This window comes from Petaurus breviceps, unplaced genomic scaffold, assembly GCF_028583685.1.
Source record: "Petaurus breviceps papuanus isolate PSGF00001 unplaced genomic scaffold, PetGlider_PUasm1.0 90731, whole genome shotgun sequence".
NCBI classification, from domain to species: Eukaryota; Metazoa; Chordata; class Mammalia; order Diprotodontia; family Petauridae; genus Petaurus; species Petaurus breviceps.
The window spans coordinates 9,951,813-9,976,917 of record NW_027187325.1 but is presented as its reverse complement, the minus strand read 5'-3'; the positions used below and the strand labels follow the sequence as shown (position 1 = coordinate 9,976,917).

General features: G+C 37.6%; 1 protein-coding gene across 4 annotated transcripts in view; it reads left to right on the top strand.

Annotated features, from left to right (window-relative positions):
- EPB41L5 (erythrocyte membrane protein band 4.1 like 5) overlaps positions 1–25,105 on the top strand; it is a 133,392-nt gene that overhangs the window by 28,631 nt on the left and 79,656 nt on the right. For all 4 annotated transcript variants that reach the window (XM_069066911.1, XM_069066912.1, XM_069066914.1 and 1 more), the window contains exons 3-5: positions 9,990–10,094; positions 22,690–22,732; positions 24,009–24,087. In XM_069066911.1, coding sequence (XP_068923012.1) covers positions 9,990–10,094; positions 22,690–22,732; positions 24,009–24,087 — 227 coding nt within the window. The remainder of the gene's footprint in view (positions 1–9,989; positions 10,095–22,689; positions 22,733–24,008; positions 24,088–25,105) is intronic.

The following is a 25,105-nucleotide window of genomic DNA, read 5'->3' as shown; positions in this document are numbered from 1 at the left end:
TTCAAATTTGGCCTCAGACACCTAACACATACTAGCCCTGTGACCTTGGACAAGTCACTTAACCCCAATTGCCCTTCCTTCCCCCCTCCAAAAAGCAAAAAAAAAAATGGTTATTAATGTCAGATTTTCTGAGATGACAGTGACGGTATTTGAGCATACCAGAACAGGCTTGTGCCCTGCTGTGTGTGATACAAACTTTTTGATTACATCCACCTAAATTGTGAGCTACATATAGGGATTGTCTTAGAAATGCCCAGTCTTGTATGTTCTGCCTGTGCTGCAGAGGGACAGAAAGGGTGCTTTAGAAAGCTAATCTTAGGAGAATAATTTTAACATGTTTTTATTTTATAACTGCCAGTGCTTTGTTTTGTTTTTAATTACGTAATTAGCTCTAATGGAATTCTTGCTTACTAAATAGTTTGTGAAATGATAAGGTCATCCTTATGACTTTATCCTTTGACCTTATAGGTTACCCATAAAGAGGGTTAGGGTTGCTCTGGAGACCCCAAAATACCAACACACCAGTTCCTGCCCAGTGAATTTGACTCAAGTCTTCTCAGCCAAAGAAAAGTAAAGTTTATTAAAAATTTGCTTGTATTGGACACAGTAAGTCTGTGCTAGGTCATTCTGTGGTGCTCTCACTATTCTATGGCCGTCTCACAAACATGAAGACAGGATGGGGTCTTACATACAGAAGGTTGTGGGAGGAATCTAGGGGTGGTCTAGGGGAGGAGTTTGGGGAGGGTCTTCTGGAGGTCAGTGAGTGATTAAGGGTGGGAAGTTGCTGGAGGCCACCTGGAGGTCACAAACAATGGTGGGCTAGGCCACTTCAGGGGTGGATGATAGGCTCAAAGGCGGCAAGTCTAGTAACAGGGTGGGAAGTCTAGTAAGAGAGGTCTGGGCCTAGCCACAACATAGTTTATTGCCTCATGCAAATGCCTCATCAAATGTGACAATTTAATCTAGAGTCCAAGGGAGGTTCCCAGAGCCTGTACCTCAAGGAGAGAGCTGCAGGGGGCTCCCAGAGCCCATACCTCATCACTTATGACCATCACCTTTAAAGATAAGGTCATCCAGTATCTTTCCATTCACATGGCATTTAAGGCCCACCATGATACTTGTCTTTGCTTGTCCTGTCCTAACCAAACTCCCTACACCCTCCTCTGTGCGTTTGCTCAGGAGCCTGAATGCCATTCTGTGCCCCAGCTTCCCATCCTAATTTTTATCTCACCATTCAAGGTTCTGTTGAAGTGCTATCTTTTCCAAAAACATTCTTTATTTTCCTTTTTTAAGAAGTCATCGTTCTATCCATATTCTTTTTTTTCTTCAAATTATACCTTGTTATTTTACTTAAATGTTTAAATACTGTATTGTATCCAGGAGGCCTTTAAGTTTCTAAACTGGAACTTTTGGAAGAAAAAGAATCATGTCATCTTCTTGTGCTTATTAGGCACTGAATAAATGTTTGCTGGCTGATTGCACCTGTCAGTAGAATTAGTAACTGTAATGTGCTCCTGGTTTTAGGACTCACCACAGTATGGTCTGGCTATTTGAAGACCAGTCTGGTAAAGAGTGGTTCAGAGAACCACACAGGGGGTGCTGTGGTAATTGATTTCAAGTTGAGTCAGGTCAACAGACCTTTATTAAGTTCTTATCATGTGCCACACACTCTATGAAGTGTATACAAAGAAAGGCAAAAAACAACCCTCTCCTTAAGGAGCTCACTTTCTAACGGGGAGAAAACATGCCAGTAACAGCGTATGTACAAGATAGGTACCAGATAAATGGAAGGCAATCTCCAAGGGAAGGCAGTAGCATTGAGGGACACTTGGAAAAGTTTCGTGAAATATGTGGAATTTTAGCTGAGATTTGAAGAAAGCCAGAGAAGTTTGGAAGTAGAGGTAAGGAGGCTAGTATATTTAAGACACAAAGGATAGCCATTGAAAAGGCTTGGAGTCTAGAGACTGGAGTGTACGTGGCGGGCAGAGGAAAATGTTGGAAAGGTAGAGGCCAGGTGGAAGGCCTTTTAAAAACCACCCAGAGCCTGTGCAGCAAAACAGTTTCTGCCTTCTGTTTGGCTGGACTGTTTTCTTAGCTAAAGGGAGCCATCCTAGGGGTTCCTTGATTGATAATCTTGTTTGATTTGTTTGTTGAAAAACAAAGTCCTAGTCCCAGTGAGTAGAGCACCAGTCCTGGAGTCAGAAGGACCTGAGATCCAGTCTGAGACACTTAACACTTAACACACACCTAAAAAAACTAGCCTGTGACCTGGGGCAAGTTACTTAATCCCAATTGCCCTCCAAAAAAGCAAAAAGAAAAACAAAGTCCTTATGATATGCTAGCTGTTCTGTTTATTTTCTTTTCTAGGTTCTTTTTGTTATGGTGAACATGATGTGATTAGTGAATGTTTTATAATTGCAAACTAGCTTTACCTACTTGTATTGCTAATGAATCTTAGTGATCTAGTGCCCTTGAGGACATCCCCTATACTCAGCTGCTGCCTCCTACTTGGGCATCCCTGACTTCCCTCCAGATTGTGCCTCCTCCCCAAATTTTATTTTACAAATACTTCATTGGTATGTGCATATTCCTTCCTCCCCTGTGAGGGCGCCTTGAGGTCTTTGAATGTTTCGTTTTTGCCTTTTGTATATCTGGTATCTAGCACAATTCCTAGCACGTGAGTGTTTAAAAATGCTTGTTGATTATCTTTCTTGACTAGCTAGGTGACCTCATTTTCATTCCTATGAGATGTTTCTTTTTTGTTTGGAGTAGCTAGCCAGATGTAACGAAGTTTATATTTGAACTTTATTTGCATAGCTGAGGGAAACAGTGCAAAGATCATTAACCTCACTCACAGCTATCTTCATCTTCTGTCAAAAGTCAAAAATTGTGAACTAATTCTCATCTACATTAGCAGCTCAAAACTTCACTAAAAAAAGAGAGAAAAATAGAAAATTTCCTATATTGTGTTCAGTTGTTTTTGTCACTTGTTTCCAATGGTATTAACACTTTTTTTTTAACACTTTCTTTAAAAGTGGGAATTTGTGGACCATGACAAGGAATAAAGTTCTAATAATTTAAATGAAAACCTAGAGTTTAAGAACCTGAGATACATTACTACTATTTTCTGTCATAGTGCTGTGGGCCCAAAGTATCCTACTGAGTACACCCTTTTTTGGACTTTCTTTTGTCTATATATCCTTGTTATATCGATTAACTTTCAAAAGAAGGAACCAGACACAAATTGTGTAGCATGTCAATTTGTGCAAATGGTGTTAATGGTAATGATGTAGTCATCTGTAGAGGGAAAAGGCAACTAAATATTAGTGCTGTCCCTAGAGTATAGCAAATGGGTGTGCCCTGATCCTTCTCAAGGATTTTTATAGGAGGCAGAAAGCAGAGAAGGAAATACCTGCTTAACTGGTGCTTATCAAGATAAAAATGAGCTATGATACTTCTTATTGTTCACACCAGTTGTTTTAAAACTTTTAAAATGTCTTAATGTTACTATGAAAATAATTGTGATCTTGCAGACCACCTAAAAGGGTCTTCAGACATCCCGGGACCACATTTTGAGAATTGCTGGTATATACATTCCTCACTGTATGTTGCCTTTTTTATATTCATTTTCTCTATTCTCCCCAAAAGGCTGACTTTGGTAGCCACTTTTTAATCAGATTTTATTTTACAAAAATGTCTCACAATATGATTTGCCTGATACCACATCCTGTCCACCATGACTTATTAGTAGTATACTATTAAAAAATATAATGGTTAGCGGGGAGTAGTTACCTAGGTCACATTTAGTAGTATTTGAAGCATTCATTTCTTAATATTTATAGATAGCTAAATCCTTCATTATGTCCCCAAATCAAAATCTGGGAATCAAGGTTGAGGTTTTTGGGTTTATTTTTCTTCTTTTGGTTTTTAGTTTCTTTTCTTGAATCTAGGTTTTCTATTCTTCAAAAAGCAAAGCATAATAATTACATCTCACTATTATGGTGGAAGGGGAAAAAGTTATATATTTTGGTATGTAGCTGTTGGGCCCATTTATTATCAGTAATTTCAGCACAAATGCATTTACAAGCACATTTGGTTGAAATGGGGATAGAATTAGCACTGACTTAAAGTTAATTTGACCGTTCTGCATATTTCTTAACATTTTTTTCCTGAAGTACCTTTTTGTTTTGTTTTACTTAATGGAATGTCTTATGCTTTGTGTTTTCAAGGGAAAAATAGTATCCTGGAATATAACAGGGTGATCAGAGATAAAACCCACAAAACTTTATGAGATAGGAGGAGGGAGAGGGAACAAGTCCTAGTCTAAGGCAGGACTTAAGGGAGGGGTTTAGAGACCAAGAAGCGTTCCCCAGTAGATTAGTGGTCAAAGAATGTGCATGATTTTCAAAGAAGAACAGCAAACAATAAATGACCATATAAAAACTTGCTCCAGTTTTCTAGTAGTAAGAGATGATGCATGTTAAATCACCTTCGAGTTCTCATTTCATCACCTTGCCAATTGGCAAAGATGAGTACAAAGGGCAGACTCTCGACGTTAAAGGCATAAGAGTGGGAGAGGACCACATTAATGGGCCTTTGGTGATACTAGCTGTTCTAGATTTCAGTTTGGAACTGTGGAAGAAGAGTGAAGTTCATATCCTTTGACCCAGGGATTCAACTATGGAACATACACATTAAAGGCTTTCAAAGACTGGTGTAATATCTATTGATAGCTTCATTTTAATGGTAGCAAAGAGCTGGAAACAAAAAGCAGATGTTCATAATTTGGGGAATACCTGAAAAATTTATGAATATGATTAATTCATAGAAACAGGGGAAGATTTGAGTTGAAGGGGGGCAGTTGAAATAAGCAGACCCGAAAGAACAAAATTACAGCAAAGCAAATGAAATAAGTAGGAGGAACCTGAACTCTGAATCAATAAAAGATCAGTGATAGTAGAGAGGTGGGCTTCTAACTGAGCAAAATGTTGTATTCCTTTTGAGTTGTGGTCTTTGTATCAGGTGCTTTTGCTTAGATTGTTCCTGTTTTCTTTATCGCTCCCCTTCCTCAGTCCCTTCATAAAACCCTCTCTCTAGTAATAGATGTTTATGGCTAAGCAGAATAAATCTACATATTGGTTATGTGTGAAAGATACACCTTATTCTGCAGCTGTAGTCCACCATCTTTCCACCCAGAGTTAAGACTAGTACCAGAGGTCTCTTCTAGGTAGGACTTTCTAGAGGATTAGAATAGCAGCTCCATCTCTTTGTTTGTCTTAGCTCATTGCATTTCTGAGAAGAGCTAAGTCTTAACAAAGTCGATGATCATAGAGTGTTGCTGTTACTGTTTACAATGTTCTCCTGGTTCTGCTAACTTCACTCAGGATCAGTTCATGCAAGGCTTTCCGGGTTTTTCTGAAATTTGCCTGCTCACCATTTCTTAAGGAACAGTAGTATTCCATTACATTCATATACCACAGCTTGTTCAGTCGCTACCCAATTGATGGACATCCCCTCAATTTCCAATTCTTTGCCACCACAGAAAGAGCTGCTATAAATATTTTTGTATGTGTGAGTCCTTTTCCTTTTTTTATGATCTCTTTAGGATATATTCCTAGTAGGGGTATTGCTAAACCAGAGAGTGTGCACAGTTTTATAGCTCTTTGGGCGTAGTTCCAAATTGCCTACAGAATGGTTGGATCAGTTCATAACTCCACCAACAATGCATTAATGTTCCGATTTTCCCAATATTTATGATTTCCCTGTTCTGTCATGTTAACCAGTCTGATAAGTGTGATATGGTACCTCAGTTTTAATTTGCATTTCTCTAATCAGTAGTGATTTAGAGCATTTTTTCATGTGACTAGATAATTTTTAATTTTTTCAGCTGAAAACTGCCTGTTCATGTCTTAAGTGACATTTCTATGCAGAGCCTTTCCTAACATGCCCTAACAGCTGTGAGTACCCCTGTTTTTGTATCTTACATCTATTTTACATACTTCTCCCTCAGAATATAAGCTCTTTGAGGGCAAGGACTAGATAATTCTTACCTTGTATCCCCAGCCCCCAGCACAGTTCTCGGCACATAAGAAGCAGTAACTCTTGGTTCAATCATAACATTCTAGCATATTAGCAAGGGCCTTTAGAAATAATGTAATATGTAGTACCTTGTCATCGTTTTACAGAAGGTATGACCCAGGGGGATTATAAGAAGCCCTCTGTCATGTTGGGGAGATCTTTTATGCAAGATGTTCGAAAGGGACCTGGACAAAAATTGCATGGAGGGTTGAGATCTTTACTATTGGAGGGACCACACTGATGAAGTTCACTGTAGTGTTAAAACAGATTTAGAGAAGCTGAGTGACTTGTCCCATCTATAGCTAGCTGCTAATGAAAGGACTGGTTTGTGTTCTTTTCATTTTATCACCCATTAAGCTTACGTTTCTTCATGTATGGAATGTGACAATTTATCACTTACCCTCATTTTTTTCCAATAAGCTCCAAAAAAATAGAAAATGTCTATATACAAAGTACAACAGAAAAATAGGGTTTTATGAGAAACCAAAAATCTCTATTATGTGCAGCTTTTTGAAAAGTATATAATAAATTCATCTAGTTACTTTCAGAGCTGCTGTTGTTAGTTTCTCTGTGAACTTTCTTCTCTTCACCCTCTGCATTTTTAAGATGCTTTCATGACCTTATTTCTTCATGGAAACAGTATTACTAGCTCCCCTAAATTAAAAGGTAAAAAACAGTCCTTACAACAAATATTCAAACAAAACAAATCCACACGTTTGTTAAGTTCAAAAATACCATGTCTCATTCTGCACCTTGAGTGTGATAGACTCAAAGGTAATGGCTTTGTTTAAAATGTGGACAATCTGCTTCATCATTCATCCAATAGAGTCATTGTACCCAAAATTAACAAAATAGCCTCATTTCTGCATGTTATTTTACTGTGGTGTTTCTTTGAAACTATTGTTGACATTTCATGGAAAGCAGGGAAAAGGAAAACAATTTGAGAACATTAGTGTTCAAAAATAGGTTATTCTTAGAAAATGTGGTGTTCCATTTTTTTTTTTGGAGGGGGGAAGGCAGGGCAATTGGGGTTAAGTGACTTGCCAAGGTCGCACAGCTAGTTTTGTGTTAAGTGTCTGAGGTCATTTTGAACTCAGGTCCTCCTGACTCCAGGGCCAGTGCTCTATTCACTGTGCTACCTAGAATGTTCCATTGTTAAATAAGACTTGAGAAGATGGTGGAGAGTGAAAATCAAGTTATAAACTTTATTTTGTAAAGTGTATAAGTTACATATTTCTGCTCTTCAGTTTGATTTCTCTGTCTCACGTAATTTTTAAGAGGATTTCAAGAAGGGAATTTGATTTAGTCTGAACTTGGCCATTTCATTTGTATATTTTGTTTTAGACTTATAATTTGAAAATATGCACAAAATATTTGGATTTGTGAATTGGGTGCTAAAAATCAAAATTTAATATAAAGTGTGCTATTTTAAAATTAATTTTTAGAAGCAAATACAAGTAGATTTTTTTTTTGCAGGCAATCTGAGTTAGGTGGGTTGTCCAGGGTCACACAGCTAGTAAGCGTCTGAGGCCGTATTTGAACTCAGTTCCCTCTTATTCCAGGGCCAGTGCTTTATCCATTGTGCCACTAGATACTCCTACAAGTAGATTTTAAACCTGAGATAAGTGGGCAAAAGTATTTTTAACTGTCAAGCTTCTAGAGCAGCTGTGTTAAGTGAAAAGAACATGATTTGAGATCCTAAAGACCTGGGTTTCATTGTTTACTCTACATTACTAGTTCTTTAATCTTGGGCAAATTACTGACTGTGTCTGAGCCTTAGTTACAGTACCTGTAAAATGGTGGTAATTATAGTGACATCACATTTCACCGGGTTTTTGTGAGAGTCAAATTAGATGTGAATTGCTTGGTAAATCATATAGTACTATTATAAATGCCAGTAGTTGTTAGGTGAGTTGTGAAACACCAGTGTCATAACTGCTTGTTTTTAAAATGCCAAGGGGTTTGTATTTTGGTTCTGTCTTGTGCTGAATGAACTTGGCCTTTCCTAAACAACTGCTCTTTTAAAAAACTATTTTCTTCCATTTTTTAAGGAGGTCTGAGAAAATGGATGTGAAGGAAAGTTAACATCTTAAGTAGATTCAGGACGTCAATGAATAGCGGCTGCTGAAAGCCCTGGCAATCCAACTCAGCAGATATTTAACACCTACAGTATGCTAGACATTGGTATTAGAAAGATAAGTTATGACCCAGTCCCAAGAAGCCTGAAGTTTGACTTCAGGGGAGGAGGAGAGAATAAGGGAGGTAGGAATTTGTACACAGATAACTAATTCACGGCATGGGTTAGGGCATGGGTGATGGGATGGAAAATGTACAGATATGTAGTGTTCTTGAAAAATCTGAGGAAGGAAAGAACAAAGTTCAGCGTTGTTATTTGCCAACCATTATTTCAAGTCATATGCAGTTTTCTTGGAGTATCCTGTTGCATCTTTCCAGTGACGTCATTGGCTGGCTAGATTTCCAGCACAATTTTATTTAAGGGCACTTAAAGAATAAAATTTAATTAAGAAAAGACCTTCCATTTTTCTGTTATTACCATAGCTAACTTCTCTACCATGCAACCTTATTTCCCATATCTCTAGAGTGAATGAAGTTCAAGATAGAGAACGTGTGGCTAGACAGTCTGAAAAAGCACCCTAGCATTTTTAGTGGGCTCTATGCTTTCAGTCGAGCCAGGTGTGGGGTGTGGCAGCCAGAAAAGCCAATGTCGCCTTTGTTATGCACTAGGGTGTTGACGGTGTGCACGCTGTTGTCCTGAGGTACTGTTCAGCTCTGTGTCCAGAGAATGACTAGAATGTTGAGATCATATGAAGATCAGTTGAAGAATTGTGGAATTCCAAATAGCAGAGGAAAAGAATCTCTGACCTACTTGAAAGTTTGGAGAATACTAAAACATATTATTTGATGAACATTTATGTGCTAAATTGTGTACTACTTCCTGTAAATTAAAAAGACTTTAAAGACAGGTGTGTAAACAGGTAAAGCTTTACAAAAGGTGAGCTAAGATTCAGAGCAGTAGTGACAGGGTGAGAGTACAGGTACAGAGCAGAATGAACAAAGGCAGGGAAATGTGATGGATCATGATGTGCAGGAAGCAGTAAAGAGATGACTAACTGTAATGCATGACTATTAGTGACAGAATCTCTAAGTTAAAAAGGCATTCAGGGGCAGCTAGGTGGTGCAGTAAATAGAGCACCAGCCCTGGAGTCAGGAGGACCTGAATTCAAGTCTGGCCTCAGACACTTAACATAAAAACTTAACATAACAAAAAAACACTTAACAATAAAAGCTGTGTGACCTTGGGCAAGTCACTTAACCCAAACTGCCCTGCCCTCCAAAAAAAAAAAAGGAATTCAGAAGCCCTCCAGTCCAACCATATCCAAACAATAATTTCCCCTATAACAAACCCAGTGAGCAGTTATTACACAAAGGTAACAGTGATAGACATTTGACAGAAGCTCAGCATTTATTGATTTAGTTGATTAAAAAAAATTCAAATGAGTTGTTCTAAACCCATGATTTAAATGGGATGGGGAACTCCTGGTAAGAAAATGATCTCTACCAATTCAGATAGACAGTAGTTCTATAAACTTAATTATGTTAGCCTTTTCAAGCTTTTATGAAAAAGTGTTCTCAAAAATCAAGTCTCACTTAACTTTTTCAGGTTAAATATCTCATATTTCTTCAGCCAATTCTCATAAAACTTTTACTCTTGTACCTTTCTCCCCATGTCCATTACAATCTCTGATTTTGGTGACTATACTTCTCAGTGTGGTTGCAAATACTGCTTTTTCAAAGATGTTGTAGATAACTGATTTGTATTCACCTTTTTTTCCAAGCTAAGGTTCTGTTAATCCACACTCTTACATTAATTTATGTTTTTGCTATTTCAGAAAAAAGCCAAAGGACAGGCGCTCTTTGACCAGATCATGTACCATCTGGACCTGATTGAAAGTGACTATTTTGGACTGAGATTTATGGATTCAGCACAAGTGGCAGTGAGTAAAAATGTCTGGAATTCCATATGTAGAAGACCCCGAGCTTTCTTTTACGTGATAGCCGATGTGGGCAATATTGTCTTCTTGATGTGTCTTCTTAGAGTAGCCATGTGTAGTGGGTAAAAAAACAGACCTTAAGAGTCAGGAGGACTGTGTGACCTTGGTCAGGTCACATGACCGGACACCGAAGCAGCCATGATTCTCAGTTATAGAGCAAATACTGATTGCACTGATAGAGGGAGTGCCTTCACTAGGAGTTCCATATGCCAGTGAAAAGTAGAGTCAAAGTAGTTCCCTGCAACGCTTTCCTACTTTTTCATTCTTTTCTTCTTCCTCCATCTAATTAGTTTCCCTGTTTTCATCTATCCTTATTATTTTCTCTAGCCAAGATTTTTTTTTCCTGTGTAATTAAAAAAAAATATGTCATCTTTTTCAAGTAATGTTATGGCCTTGGTTCTTTGGTGCCTATTTTCATCCATTTTGTGCCAATGACTGAACAATATGGTACATTTATTTTTAAAAATTCTTTATTTTTATTCTGAACTTAATCGCTAAATTAAATGGACATTGCTTTAAAGAGAGGAGAACAGAAAAAGAAAAAGTACATTAAATTTTGACTTTCTATTAGGTATGGCTTGCTTTTCTTTTTAATTACATAACAAAGACAACATGTAGCTTTCAGAGTTGTCCTGCGTCTTATTTGTTTCTCTTGTCCTTCTGTTGTCTCCTGTTCATTTTCTGTCTCATCCCTATCCTTCCTCTCCTTTCTTACCCTCCCCATTGGGGAAACAAGGACCTTTTAACAAATGTGCAATAATCAAACGAAAACAAATTTCTGTGTTGGTCATGTCTGAAAATTTATGCTTTATTCTGTGTCACGAGTTCATTGCCTCTTTCTCAAGAAGTCCTTTGGCACTGTGATTTGGCCATTGCATTGATCAGAGTTCTCAGGTCTTTTAAACTTATTTTTCTTTGTAATGTTATGATGTTATATAATGTTATCATATATATTGTTCTCCAAGTCCTATTTACTTTATTCTGCAGATTTTGCCAAATTTCCCTGAAACTGTACTTTGTCATTTTTTGTGGAATACTAATATTCTATTACATTCATATATCACAATTTGTTCAGCTGTTTTCCATTTTCTGGTCACCTCCTTAGTATCTAGTTTTTTGCTGCTACAAAAAGAGCTGCTATAAATATTTTTGTACAAAAGGGCACAAAATTATTTTCCCACCATATCATTTGTTGGAAATTTACCTGCATTTCTCTGAATTCCTTGCTTATCACTTTACTGCATTGCTGTATTCCATTATTCATATATCATGGCTTTTTTCAGATATTCTCCAGTTGTCGGGCACCTACTTTTTTTTTTAAGCTTTGCTTCCACAGGTACTACTGTGAATATTTTGGTATATTTTCAGGGTGTTTTGCAGAATAGCCTTTTTTTCTGAAGAAATAGAAATGTACTTGCCAGTTCCTACTAGATCAAGGTAGAAAGATAGGTCAGAAAATAGCAACAATAATAAAACAGTAATAATAGCTAGCATTTACACAGTGATTTGCAAATCACTTTACAAATATTATAGCATTTTATCCTCACAACTTCCCTAGGAGGTAAGTGCCATTATTATCCCCATTTTAGAGGCACATTGGATAAAAGACAAGGTCACAGAGATAGTAAGTGACTGAGGCTAGATTTGAACTCTGGTCTCCTTGGCTCCAAGGCCAGCACTGTGCACTATACCATCTAGCTGCAGCAGATTGGCTTCTTCTTTGTTATAATAGGGAAAGTGACTCAGGCTCTGTGGCTTCTGTTCATGTAGACTCTTTCCCAGGTGATTTAGAATAAATTCTGATTTCTCTGACTTGGTGTAACAATGACCTAGTTAACTCACATTTAAGAATTGTGTAAGATTTATTTCTAGCATAACCTAACAGTCTGCTATTCAGGTGAGAAGAATGGGTGAGTACCAGGGCAGATGACTCACAGCTTCCTATAAAAACCAGAAAGGATGAGATATGACTATTAAGTATCATCTTTCTTAGATTTCATTGCATTTACAACTGAAGAGACCTTAGAAGCCATCTAGGTCAAGCCCTTAGATGAGGAAATAGGGTCACAAAGAAATTATTTGCTCAAATCACAGTATCAGAGCCGGGATTTGGACCATAATTCTCTGTTCCTAGAAAGCTGACTGATGAATAGCTCCCGTGTCCATAATAAGCATTCATCCCTTTCCTTCTTTGTGGCGTTATTGGTGCATTTGACACGGAACATCCTCCTGTCAACTTTTCCTTTCCTTTGAATTTCCATGGTACTGTTCTCTCCTGGTTCACCTGCCTGTCCAGCCTCTTCTTGAGATCCATTGCTAGACCATTGTGCGGGCTTCCTAACTTTGAATCTGCCTGAAACTGGGTTTTTTCCTTTCTTTAAACCAGACCTCTCCCTAGACCTTTTCTCACTGACCTCATCCGCACCCATCAGTTCAATTATCATCTTTATTTATATGAATATCAGATCCTTTATATCTAGGCCTATTTTCTCTCCTGAGCCCTAGTTCTGCCTTTCTGGCTACAAAGTAGAACCCTGGAGGTGAGGTTACATTTATAGGCCATGAAGAACAACCAGTTAGAGAGAAACCTATCTATGATCAGTAGTGTTATGCAGCATTAAAAAAGGACATCGCATCTCATTCTTAAGAAGTTACAGGTGGGGTGTCTAGGTGGCACAGTGAATAGAGCACCTGCCCTGAAGTCAGGAGGATCTCAGTTCAAATCCGGCCTCAGACACTTAACACACATACATATAAAACTAGCCGTGTGACCTTGGGCAAGTCACTTAACCCCAATTGTCCTACCTTCCCCCCTGAAAAAAAAAGTTACTGGTAAGTTAAGGCAGAGCTGCAGGTAGTGTGGTGATAGTAAGGAGTGAAAGCCAGATTGAAGGAGGTGATGAGACATGGAGTCCCTGTGCAGGATACTCTTTCTAGAGGTTTGGCAATGAAGGGGAGGAGAAAGTGGAGGTTTGACTGCAGGTTGGAATGAAGGTTTTATTGAAGAAATGGGAGGAATGTGCTAGTGGAGAAATGAGAGAAATTGAAAATGGTATTGCTCTGATCATGTCCTTTCTCTACTCAAAAACGTTCCATTGCTTGCTCTCTGTTATTTATTGATTGCCAAATTATAAATAAGACATATAAGACTCTATATAACTTGAATCCAAATTAGGAGGCATCTTGCTACAGAAGAAAGTGTACCAGCTATGGAGTCAAAGAACCTGGATTCCAATCCTGGCTCAGCCACTTAACCCATTGTGCTGCCTTGGGCATGTCACAACCTCACTGGGCCATAATTCCTTTAGATAGTGTTGGGCTAGAACTGTGGTGTCAAACTCAAATAGAAAGGGGTCCTTGAGAGGCCACATATTGACTTAGAAAACCACAAATTAATATGATCTGTTATTTATTTTGTTAAGTATTTCCCAGTTACATTGTCATCTAGTTTGGGTGGCGCTAGCATGTGGTCCATGGGCTGATAGTTTGACACCTGGATTAGGTGGTCTCCAAGATACTTCTAGCACAGTCTGGTCCTCCAATAATGAAGCCTCCTCATGCTATTCCAGTCCATATACTTTTTTTTTTCTTTTTGGAGGGGGGTAGGCAAGGCAATTGGGGTTAAGTGACCTGCCCAAGGTCATACAGTAAGTGTGTTAAGTGTCTGAGGCTGGATTTGCACTGACTAAGCCCTAGGGAAACAGAGAGAGGCAATAGGTAGGCTCCACCCTTGAGTAGCCACAGTCCGATGTAGACAACATGCAAACAGCTACGTACATGAGTTATATACAAAATAAATAGGAAATAACCCACCAGAAAGAAGTCACCAGAATTAAGCAGGATTGGAAAAAGGCTTCCTGTAGAAAGGAGAATTTTAGCTGGGACTTGAACGCCAGGACAGAAATGGGGGAAACTTGTAGTAAGTGAGCAAGGGGGAGATCTGGTCCCGCTTTTATTCTGATATTGTGTTTGAGCTTCAGAAGAGAGGAAGTGAGAGAACAACCTCAGCCGTCGCCATCTTGGGAGTCTGACATTTTTAAGAAACAGATTCTCACTAGCGCTTGACTGGAGGTTTCAAGTGAAAGGTCCCAGCAAATTACAGTCTTTAATTTTCCTAGAGTTAGACTCGATACTATATCGCATATTATATATAGAGGGGATTGTAGCCAGTAGTTATATATCTGCTAATACCTCCCCACAGCCTTTTGTCATAATTAAAGAAAAATCAGTTCTGAACTTTGGATTTGTATTTCTCATGCTTAATGGGTAGAGGTACAAATAGTAGTTTCAGAATTGCCTAAAAAATGTCAGGAAACGAGTTTCCTTTAATGTGGTCTTTAAAACAAAACTACTGAGTCTTGTAATGAGACTTAAGAATTATGTGTACATTACATTTTGTGTAAATGACTGGAAAAAAATGTCATGTTATTAAAATAGCATTGCTGATAATTTACAAATGTAAATCACTCGAGTTTTATTAGTTATTCTTAAAACTGTTCATTTAATTTGGGCAATAATTTGTTCCCTCTTTTATGGATATTGTATCAGATTTGGGTTTTCAGGAGCAAACTGGAAGAGGACAATGATGAATGAATTTTTTTTTTTTTTTTTTTTTTTTTTTTTTTGGAGGGCAGTTGTTAAATGACTTGCCCAAGGTCACACAGCTAGTTTTTGTGTTAAGTGTCTGAGACCAGATTTGAACTTAGGACTTCCTGACTCCAAGGCCAGTGCTCTATTCACTGTGCCACCTAGCCACCCCCTAAATTTTTTTTCCTAAGCAAAAGCTTTCTGTAATACACTAATGCCCTTTCCTTCATTGGAGTAATATATGGAGCGTTTGTAATCTGCAAAGCACCTTATAAATACATAATAATCCTGACAGCAGTCCTGTGAAATCAGTACTTGAGTGTTATCTCCAGCTTAAAAATAGAGGTGTAGTCAGGAGTGGGAGAGGAGAGAAAATTAGAGAAAATAACTTAAGATGAGGTTGACTTCAGTTGGCTTCAAAATGGATTTAAAAATTAAAATACAATCCCCTACCCCGACTTTTTAAACAGTTATGAAAAATATGGTAGAATTATGTAGTGTTTAATCTAGTATTTAGGGAAAAATAATGAATTTGGGGCAGGTGGCTTTTTTCTTGTTTTATCTGAAAGGTGAAATGTGACTATAGGTAGACTGTGCCTAGAGAGAATCTTGTTATATGCTAGATACTATGAATTAATATTTTTTTGGAGCTTTTGTTGATGAGTAACCTATAATTTGTGGGCAACTAGAAGGTCGTGTCGTACCCCAGTGGTCAGGTTCATTGAAGTGCAATAATTAGAATTTCTTTTGTGCTTTCTTGGTTCTCGTTAGTTGTATTGAATTTCCTATAGTTTTATAGCTGGAGACCAAAGAAAAGAGGGCTTTTCTATGGGCTTAAGAGTGATGGAAATGACAGTGTGCCTAGCAAAGCTGCCTTGTAGGAAGCAATAATCCTTCCAGGATTCATGGAAAATTTGAAACTGTTGGTAGCAGTAGTACTTAGGGTGGGATTTTTCATAACAGCAGTGCTGGGAAAAGGCATTTATGTATTCTAAGGGAAAGTGTTTTTGTCATTAATTTTACTTTTAAAAATTTTAAACTTGATCATCAAATAAAATGAGCATTTCTATTTACAAAGTAGGATGAAAAAAAGAGGATTTTACGTGAAAATGGAAATCCCTTTTATATAGATTGATATTCTAATTAGCTTTCAAAGCCATCCTCTTTTTTGGCTTCCTGTTAGCCTAGGCAAAATTTTAAAATCTTCTCCCTCATCTGAAAATAAGAGGTGGGTTATTTTTATATTGCTGTCAACTAGAACGTTCAAAATCATGGTGGAATTTGACAGCACAATATACTTAACTATAGGTCAAAAACTGGCTTAAAAAATACATTTATAAAAAATAATGTTGAAAAGTTTTCTTTGATTTCTGTTTTCCCCAGGGCAATTGTCTAACCCTAATTGGATCTATATATAAAAAGAGCTAATAAGAGACAACTAAGCCTTTACTGTATATTAAGGTTACGTACAAGGGCAGACACCATTTGGGACTGAGATATGGTGCTGAGAAGTTATTGAGGCAGAGTGCTATGGGACTATAGGATCTGAAGCTTTCCTTGAAGTCTGCCTATATTGGCACCTTGGAGATGCCAAAAAACAGTCTTCAGTAAAACATTTAGAATTACACAGGAAAACAAGAAGTTCAGATTAGGACACAAATGGAAATTTTGTTGCTACTGTATTAAATTTTAATATTCACTTTAAAAACTTGTTCATAATAGTTTGTATTCATATTTAAAAAAACCTGTGTTCATAAACATAGTTTATGTTATGTCATGAACATAGTTAGAAACATAGGTTCAGTAGACCTTTCTTGGTTCTTTTTTTCTTGATTGTGAACTTGGTAATAAAAAATTTAAAATACCAAGTAGATATGAGAATATTTATTATCAAGCATATGAAATACAGTTAGCCTCTAGAACTTGTCCATCAGTGAATATGTCTGAGACAGACTGTACACATTGATGACTGATTGGGCTCAGAATTTCAACAGCAGGAGGAACAGTGTACTGTATTGCTTTCAGGAATTTACAAAGCTCTTAAAATGAACCAAATGGGGGCGGCCAGGTAGCAGAGGAGTAAGAGTCCTGGCCCCAGAGTTGGGATGACCTGGATCGAATCCAGGCTCAGACACTTGGCACCCACCCAGAAACACCTGGCTGTGTAACCTTGAGCAAGTTACTTAACCCCAATTGCTTAGGGGCAGCCAGGTGGCTCAGTGAGTAAGAGCACCAGTCCCAGAGTTGGGATGACCTGGGATAGAATCCGGACTCTAATACTTAGTACCACACCCAGAAATAACTGGCCGTGTAACCTTAAGCAAGTTATTTAACCCCAATTCCTTTAAAAAAAAATAAAATGAACCAAATGATTTTTTTCTTTTAAAGTTTTTTTTTTAATTCTGAATTCCCCCTAAAGAGCATTTCTACATGTAGCAGAAATACAAAAAGAGAGTTCTCCCCTGAATTTGATATGGAAGACTCAATGTGAAGCCTCAGATCTCCATTTTTGTTTTTTAGCTACCCCCACAAACAAAAGCCAGTCTTTTGTACTGCCAGTATTTTACCAGGATTGTCACATAACTGAAAAATTAAAAATGACTGTCACACTGAGGGCAGTGGAGAGGGGGCCATGAGAAAGCTACAGAGTATGACAAAAAAAGATTTTCAGAGAAATGGAGTTTAGGGTGTTGTTAGGAAACTATGGCTGGAATGGAATCTGGTCTGCTCATATGGTGAGGGTAAAGGATAATGGGTTTTGGATGATCTGAATTGGGTTCCATTGGTATCCTTGTCACGTTGGGAAGTTGCTGGCAGCATGTAAAGCTGCAATGGAGTTGTGGGGAAACTGGGGCCATAGTTAAATAGAATGGCCAGATCAAGGAGATCACAGATTTAATTGAAAATTTTTAGTATTTATGAAAGCTGACTTTTAGTTTATATTGTGCCGCTATTGATTATTTCCAGGTAATCATTAAGGGCAGATAAATAAGGTGAATGTTTTTATGTGATAAAGTACATACACACTAGATGTGTGTCTCTAGGCAAGTGTTCCTAGGTAGCTCTGTAATACCCTTGATTTGCAGAGTATTTGCAGATTTGTATCACCAAGATAAACTAACATGTTAAGTATGGTCCCCCCAAAAGATAAAGAATAATGTAACCTAAAAAGTTTTTGTTGTCTCTTAGCAAAACATTAATAGATTTCTTTTGTATTTTCTGTAGGGTTGTAAATTATTTTACACATATTATCTCATTTGATCCTCAGCAACTTTGTGTAGGGAGGGAGACAGTCCCATTTTTATAGGTAAGGAAACAGTTAGTTAGACAAGTGGTATTGAAGTACACAGCTTGCATAGGTGTAAGAGGGAAGAGACAACATTATATATTAGAAAGTACTAAATTTGGAGTTGGAGTCAGAGTTTGTAGGGGGTTGAATTCCAGCTCTGCCACTTAACCCTGTGACCTTAGGCAAGTTCCTTAACTTCCCTAGGCCTGATTTCTCATCTGCAAAATGAGGGGATTGGAGTGATTGCATGAGGTTCCTTCTAGTTCTCAATATATGATCCTGTGACTTAAACCGGGGTTTTTGGATCTTGAAGTCAAGGGCTCTTCTCTAAAGTGAAGGCTGTTCTATTTAAAGTAGTGTGGTGAGGCTCTTTTTTTTTGTAAGAAAGAATATCACCATTCCTTGAAGTGGACAGTTTTATTTATCTGTAGGAGCCACTTGCCCAAGTCTAACTATAGAAAATTCTCTTTGTGATTCTTTGGTTCCAAAGGGAATGGGACCAGAGGACTTGTAGAGACTGAGTAGACTGGGGAATATGATCATTTATTTTCTGGAGGACAGGCCATGGTTGGGTGACTTTTGGCTCTTTGACTGTGGAGCCTTAACTGTCCCTTAATGCCATTGTTATTCCTCCCATGGTATGTTGGGTTAGTGGTGAAAAAAGGGGGCGGGGTGGGGCTACTAGCATTGTACTATGGGCCATTCACATATTCATTCATGTCTGAGTAGCTTTGTTTGCCCTAGGCTGTTGGGCTGTGATCTCTGCATTAAAAATATTAAATTAATGACACTTTGGACATAATCAGTATTAATACTTGGTCCTTCCCTCTTCAGGTTATAATTTTCAGAGATAGTATATTTATTTCTAAAACATATATTGAATCTTGTTTTACTATCACCCACATTTCCCAAGATTATGTCCCATCCTCACTGCAGCCCCTCCCTATCCCAGGGAGCCATTTAGTAAAACAAAGAATAAGAAGGAGGGGAAAAAGTTCTTCCAAACTAGCCACTAGTCTAACACCTTTAGTTCTTTACTTCTAGCTGGTGGGGGAGGGAGTGGTCCCTAGGTAAATGTTTTAAAATTGCACTTGAATATGAAAATCACACTACTCAAGCAAATTTAAGAAAGACTAAATGGAAATGTTTCTCTTAAATAATCTGGTTATGAATTGCTACGAAAATTTACACACATCTGGTAAGACGACATTAATATAGTATCTTCTGAATTTTGCTAGACTTTTAAAAAGTCTCTTTAAAAGAAAAATTTCTAAAATACAATACGTGCTCTGTCCCCAGAAGGTGACATGGCTTTAAAAAAAATCTAATTTGCTTGTATTTCCTTAATAAATTTTGGTGTCCCTATAAAGAAAGCTAAATGACGATGATTATTTTTTAATTTTTCAAATGAGAAAGAAAACTATGAAAAGAGACACTGTAAGCAAAAAGTTAAAACCCATTTAAGGACTAATGATAAAATCAGGAATAAACTGATCTGCAGGTATATAACAAAAAAGCACATCATTCTTTCTGTCCTTGGGAATTATCTTTTTGTGCTCGTATTAAAAATAATACTTTGATTCAGAGTACAAATTGAATCTGAAAGAAGCAAGGAAAGTTTCCTTGATTGAAGAGCCTGCCTTTCAGGTATGGTGTCTGCAGTGATGACTGAGCATTTTCCCCTTAAAGCATTAAGTAACAGGACTGCCCTGAATTTTTTGAAAAAACAGATTCAGGTTTGGTACAGTGTATACAGTGTGTGATTTGGGAGTGTTGTGATTAGAGAGTTCTTATTTCTTTAAAACAAATAAGCAAGGAATTTATTCTAGCATGTGAGCTTAGCACATTTCAGAACAAATTAAGATGTAAGTAAATACAGGTATTTATCCCCTGTCATAATTCAGTTTAGGCCATTATGAGTTTTTAAATGATTGACTTGATTGTCAGAAATGAGATTAAAAGCTGCTTTATTCCTTTTAGGAAGATATAATGAAGATGAACACATGGGGTCCCAGAGGTCATATATTCTCATGGTTAGAATGAGAATACTTTTATTTTTTTCTTATAATTTAAGTGCAAGTCCTAGACACTGACTTAAGGAAAGTGCTCTCAGTGCCTGTCTCTGAGCTCCTAACAGCTTGGGTCTGGAATGTGGAGGAGATGAAAGAAAACAGACTTGATGGATAAGCAAACATGAACTCCCAACCTTCCTGTAAGAGAATGTCACTGAGAACTCTCCCCACTTGTGAATCCAAAGTTATATTCTAGTGCTTGAGTCTTTGAGGATTTAGTTTTTTTCTTGAGAAAGAAGAAGGGTAGTGATAGTAGAGAAAAGGAATAATTTCAATTATCTGTCAGCCTTCTTTTTGGTTAGTGATTGAACTTTATACCTTGAAAACACTGACTTTTCTCTCTTTATTTCTGAACTTTTAGATATAATAAATTCCTGGTAATTTGTATAGCAGGGTAAAATTAAAAGGAAGATGACTGAAAGTAAAAGGAAAAGTACATATGTAAAGACAAGTCCAATTATAACTTTTTCCCCGTAAGAAAGGAGGAAAAAACTTGATCTCAAATAGTTGCTACAGCCTTGATTAGTAACATTTATAGAATACTTTAAGGTTTGTAGAACATTCTACATTTTATCAATCAGTTATTTATTAAGTTCCTTAGGATGTGTCCTCAAAACAGTCTGGTGTGATGTGAAATCTATAGAAGAAATTGAGGCTTAGTAAAATTAGGTGACTTGCCCATAACCAGACAATAAGAACTGGTGGGATTCAATCCCAGGCCTCTCAAGTGCAGTGTGCATGTGTTTTACACAGTTAGTTCTAAGTGTTACAGGAATTTAAGTTTTATAATGTGTGTATTTGCTCCGTTACTAACCTGCTGCTGAAAGATAGGACCTTTGAAAATCATATTCCAGTTCCTCATTGCAGCCTGCAGTTAGTTCTTTGTTTTTGAAGGTTATTTTAGCAGCGTCCAGGCAATGATTAGTTTTGTCAAACTGAAGAGACTTTAAATATGATCCTGGAGATAGATGGTACTTATTGCTTGAGGACCAGGCTAACCAAATACAGGAAAACCCCTTAAACTCTTGTCCCCAAAACAGAATTCACTTTTTTCCCCTAAGCACACATTTCCCCTTTGAGTATTATATTTTGTTGAGGGCATTATCTTTATGGTCATTAAGGTTTAAAACCTCCATGTCATCCTTGACTCTTGCCGGTCTTCCTTTATTCATTCAGTTGCCAAGTTTTGTCTGCTTCCCCCTCATCTTTCCCTTCCATTTCCTTTTCTCCAGTCACACAGTCACCACACTCATTCCAGCCTTCATTTCTTGTCTGTTCTTTAGCAGTAGCCTCCTAATGGGTTTTCCTGCTTATAGCATCTCTTTATTCTAATCCATCCTCCACACAGTTCCCAAAATAATCCTCAAGTACAGGTTCAGTCATGTCATTCTGCTGCCCAGAAATCTCTGGCAGCTCCTTATTTCTTTTTTGTATAAAATATAAACACCTTCAGCTTGACATTTAACATTCTTTGTGCTCTGACTCCAGCCTGCCCTTTCAGCCTTATTACACATTACTGCCCTTCACACACTTTGTTTTCAGCCAATGGGACTAGATACTGTTTCCCGAATTTGACATTCTGTTTTCTATCTTTGTGGCTTTGCTCCTAATTGTTAGTACCCTCTCTCCTCAAATTATCTTGTATTAACTTATTCATATACATGTTGTATCTTCCTTCAGTAGAATTATAGCCCTTTGAGGAGGACTGTATTCAAGAAACCTAGCATGGGACTGTGCACATAATAGAAACCTTAATGCATGTTTGAGACATACTGAATTAAATTGACACTTCTTGCAAGATGTGAAAGCATTGTAGCTGAAGGTGTCCAGTACTCTACCGTGGTCTTCTGACCTTCGAAAGAAAAGGAGTCCACACAAAATGACATGTCAAGGGGCTTTTGATACATGATGTAGATTTGGACCATAAATCAGAACAGTTTTGGGATAAGACTGCTCAGGGACCTCTCGGGTAGAGAAGTGAGCTGCTGTCTCTAGTCTGGTTTCTCACTTCTGTGGTCACAGGAAGGGGGAGCGACCAAGGAGCTAGGATTACATAAAGGAGGAAGAAGGAGGAGGAGGGGACATGAAAAGAGCAAAGTCAATTTGGATGGAAGAAGGGTAAATTAGAATAAAATATTTGGGGTGGGGCGGGGAGGCGCCAGAGCACGGGGTTTCATTACAAATCTGGACAAAATCATAATGTAATTTACATGGAAAAACAGTGGCAAAAGGGTCAGAGAATACACAGAAGACAAAAGCTGCTGAAAAGCATCTTATTTTTTGCTACTTTAAAACACATTGCAAAACTATCTGATATTTGGCTGTTTGGCCATTTGATTAGATCACAGACATTGAATGAATCAAGTGAATATGAAAAATGAATTTTTTTGACTTGTGATTTTCTTGACATGGGCATATTCCTTCTATTGTAGATTGATACCCAGCTTTGCCTGTATTAAAGAAAATCCTAAAAGTAGAATATTAACACTTACTAAAGGGATTTTGTCTTTGATAAGAAATGAAGTATGAGGGAAATGCTAGTTATTTTTAATTGTCCAAAACTTTCAATTAATTTTATTATTTCTTTCAGCATTGGTTGGACAGTACAAAAAGCATCAAAAAACAAGTTAAAAGTAAGTATTTTTTTATTCTTTGGGAGACACTTAATTTATTTTCTAGAATCCATGAATTCTAAGGATGTACTCTAGCTTACTAGGAGAAACAGGGTATAGCATATTTAAAATTATCCTGAATCCTTTTCTTTCTTCATCTTTATTTTTACAGCTTGATCCCGGAAGGTAATACCTGTGGTACTTCACTAATCCCTGGCTGAGCATCTGAATGAAAATTTTGTGGTTGGGCAGGGGAGAAGGGAGAAGGAATAGTAGAAAGGAGGGAAATCCTTTACCAGAAAGATGATTTTCTTAGAACTGTTATAAATATCAGCCAGGGAAGACAAAAAAATGAGATTGCTCTCTATTCAGTAGTCTCTCTCTATGTGTGTGTATATACATGCATATATGTATGTAGGGTGTCTGTGTGTGTGTGGGGGGGCATTGTTCATCCTGGTATTTTTCCTTTTAGTCTCAGTATTTGTGGTTCAAAATACCTTCAGAAACTTTTAGGATTATGTTATTAAATTTTTATTAAAAATAACAAATTGAAAACAACTTAAGATGAAATTTTGTTTCCTCCTAAACATAGCCAGGGGAAAAAAAAGGAGGCATTAATACAGAATTTATTCCATAATCTGTAACTTCAGACTTTACACATACTTATCTTTTAAAAAATAATGAAGCGGGTGGCTAGGTGAGTAAAAGCACTGGCCCTGGAGTCGGGAGGACCCGAATTCGGTTCCGGCCTGAGACACTTAACACCCACACAAAACTACTAGCCGTGTAACCTTGGGCAAGTTACTTAACCCCAGTTGCCCTCCAAAACGCAAAAAAAAAAAATAATGAAGCCCCAAGAAAACTCCCTTCAGTTGCAATAAGTTTAAGTGTATGTAGGAGAAATGGCATCATTAAAGGGCACATCTAAGTTCCTTGATGAATACAGACCAGCAGGATTCCAGGGCAGTGGCTAAATATGTTATCAAGACTTGAAGCTCTTGTATGATTTATAGAGCCTTGAAATATTAGGATTATTTTAGTGCTATCGGTTCTTTGCAAAAAAAAAATGCAAAGGATTGTGGAATAGTGACTTTATTATTATCAAATGCTATTTTGTGTCATTGTTCTTAACTGTTTTAGCACTTAAGTTTGGTTGATAGATTTCAAACATGGCAAGGATGTCTGTTATTGTACAGCACTCACTAGTTTTTTCAGACCTGGAGATGAAACTTAATTAAGAATTCTGACTTGATTAGTAGACTAACAAATTGTTTTGTTTTTCCCCCACCTTCCCTAGTTGGTTCACCATACTGTCTGCACCTCCGTGTTAAGTTTTACTCCTCAGAACCAAACAATCTCCGTGAAGAGCTGACAAGGTAATAAGTCCACATGCTTGATTTGTATTCATGATGTCTGTTGCCCATGTCCAGGACTTTCCAGTGGCCCTGACTTCAGACCTTTAGCTTTCTTTTGTTCTCTTCTTCTTGTCTCCTAGAATTATTTCTAGTTTAAAGAAACATCTGGGGAAGGTGCCTTTATGTCTTGGCTAGGGAGGTGAATGGAGAATTAGAACAAAACTGCCATTCATGGTCATGTATTTTTACTGTCTTTCACCATCCATCAATATGTCCCAGACCTTACTCTTAACCACAATAGATGGGGAGTGGGAGGTTCTGTCTGTTGTAACAAACTCAGAATATTGAATTTAAATATTTGAATACATTTTAAGCAGTTTGCACAAGTTCAATACAAGATTGTCCTGGCTCACCTGTCTTTGCAAATAAGATTGTATAGGGAACAGTGTGAGATAGTCCAAAGAGTGCTGGATATCTAGTTTGAGATTCTAATTTTGTCTCAATTCTGGCAGACTGCTTTGTAGTCATTGTACATACTAAGGAAACAGTGAAAGGTAAAAAAAACCCTCCGGTCTCAAAGAGTGCACACTCTAAAAGGGGGGGATAGGTATAAATAACTGGGCACACACAGGGTAGATGAATGGTAATCCTAGAGGTGGGAGATAATGGAAAGTTCAGGGAATGAACCATCAAGCTGTGGTGTATGATTGTGATGGAATACTATTTTGCTAGAAGAAATGTTGTTTAGTTGTTCAGTTGTGTCCCACTCTTTGTGATCCCATTTGGGGTGTTCTTGGCAGGACCAAGACTGGAACGGTTTGCCATTTCCTTCTCCAGCTCATTTTATTGATGAGGAAACTGTGGCAAACAGGGTTAAGTGACTTGCCCAGAGTCATACAGCTGGTATATTTCCTCTAAGCTATTTAAAATCCTAAGTGTTGCAGTCCGTATGCCAGCAGATTTGGAAAACTCAACAGGACCACTGGATTGGAAAACATTCCAATCCTAAAGAAAGGGCAGTGCCAAGGAAAGTTCAAAT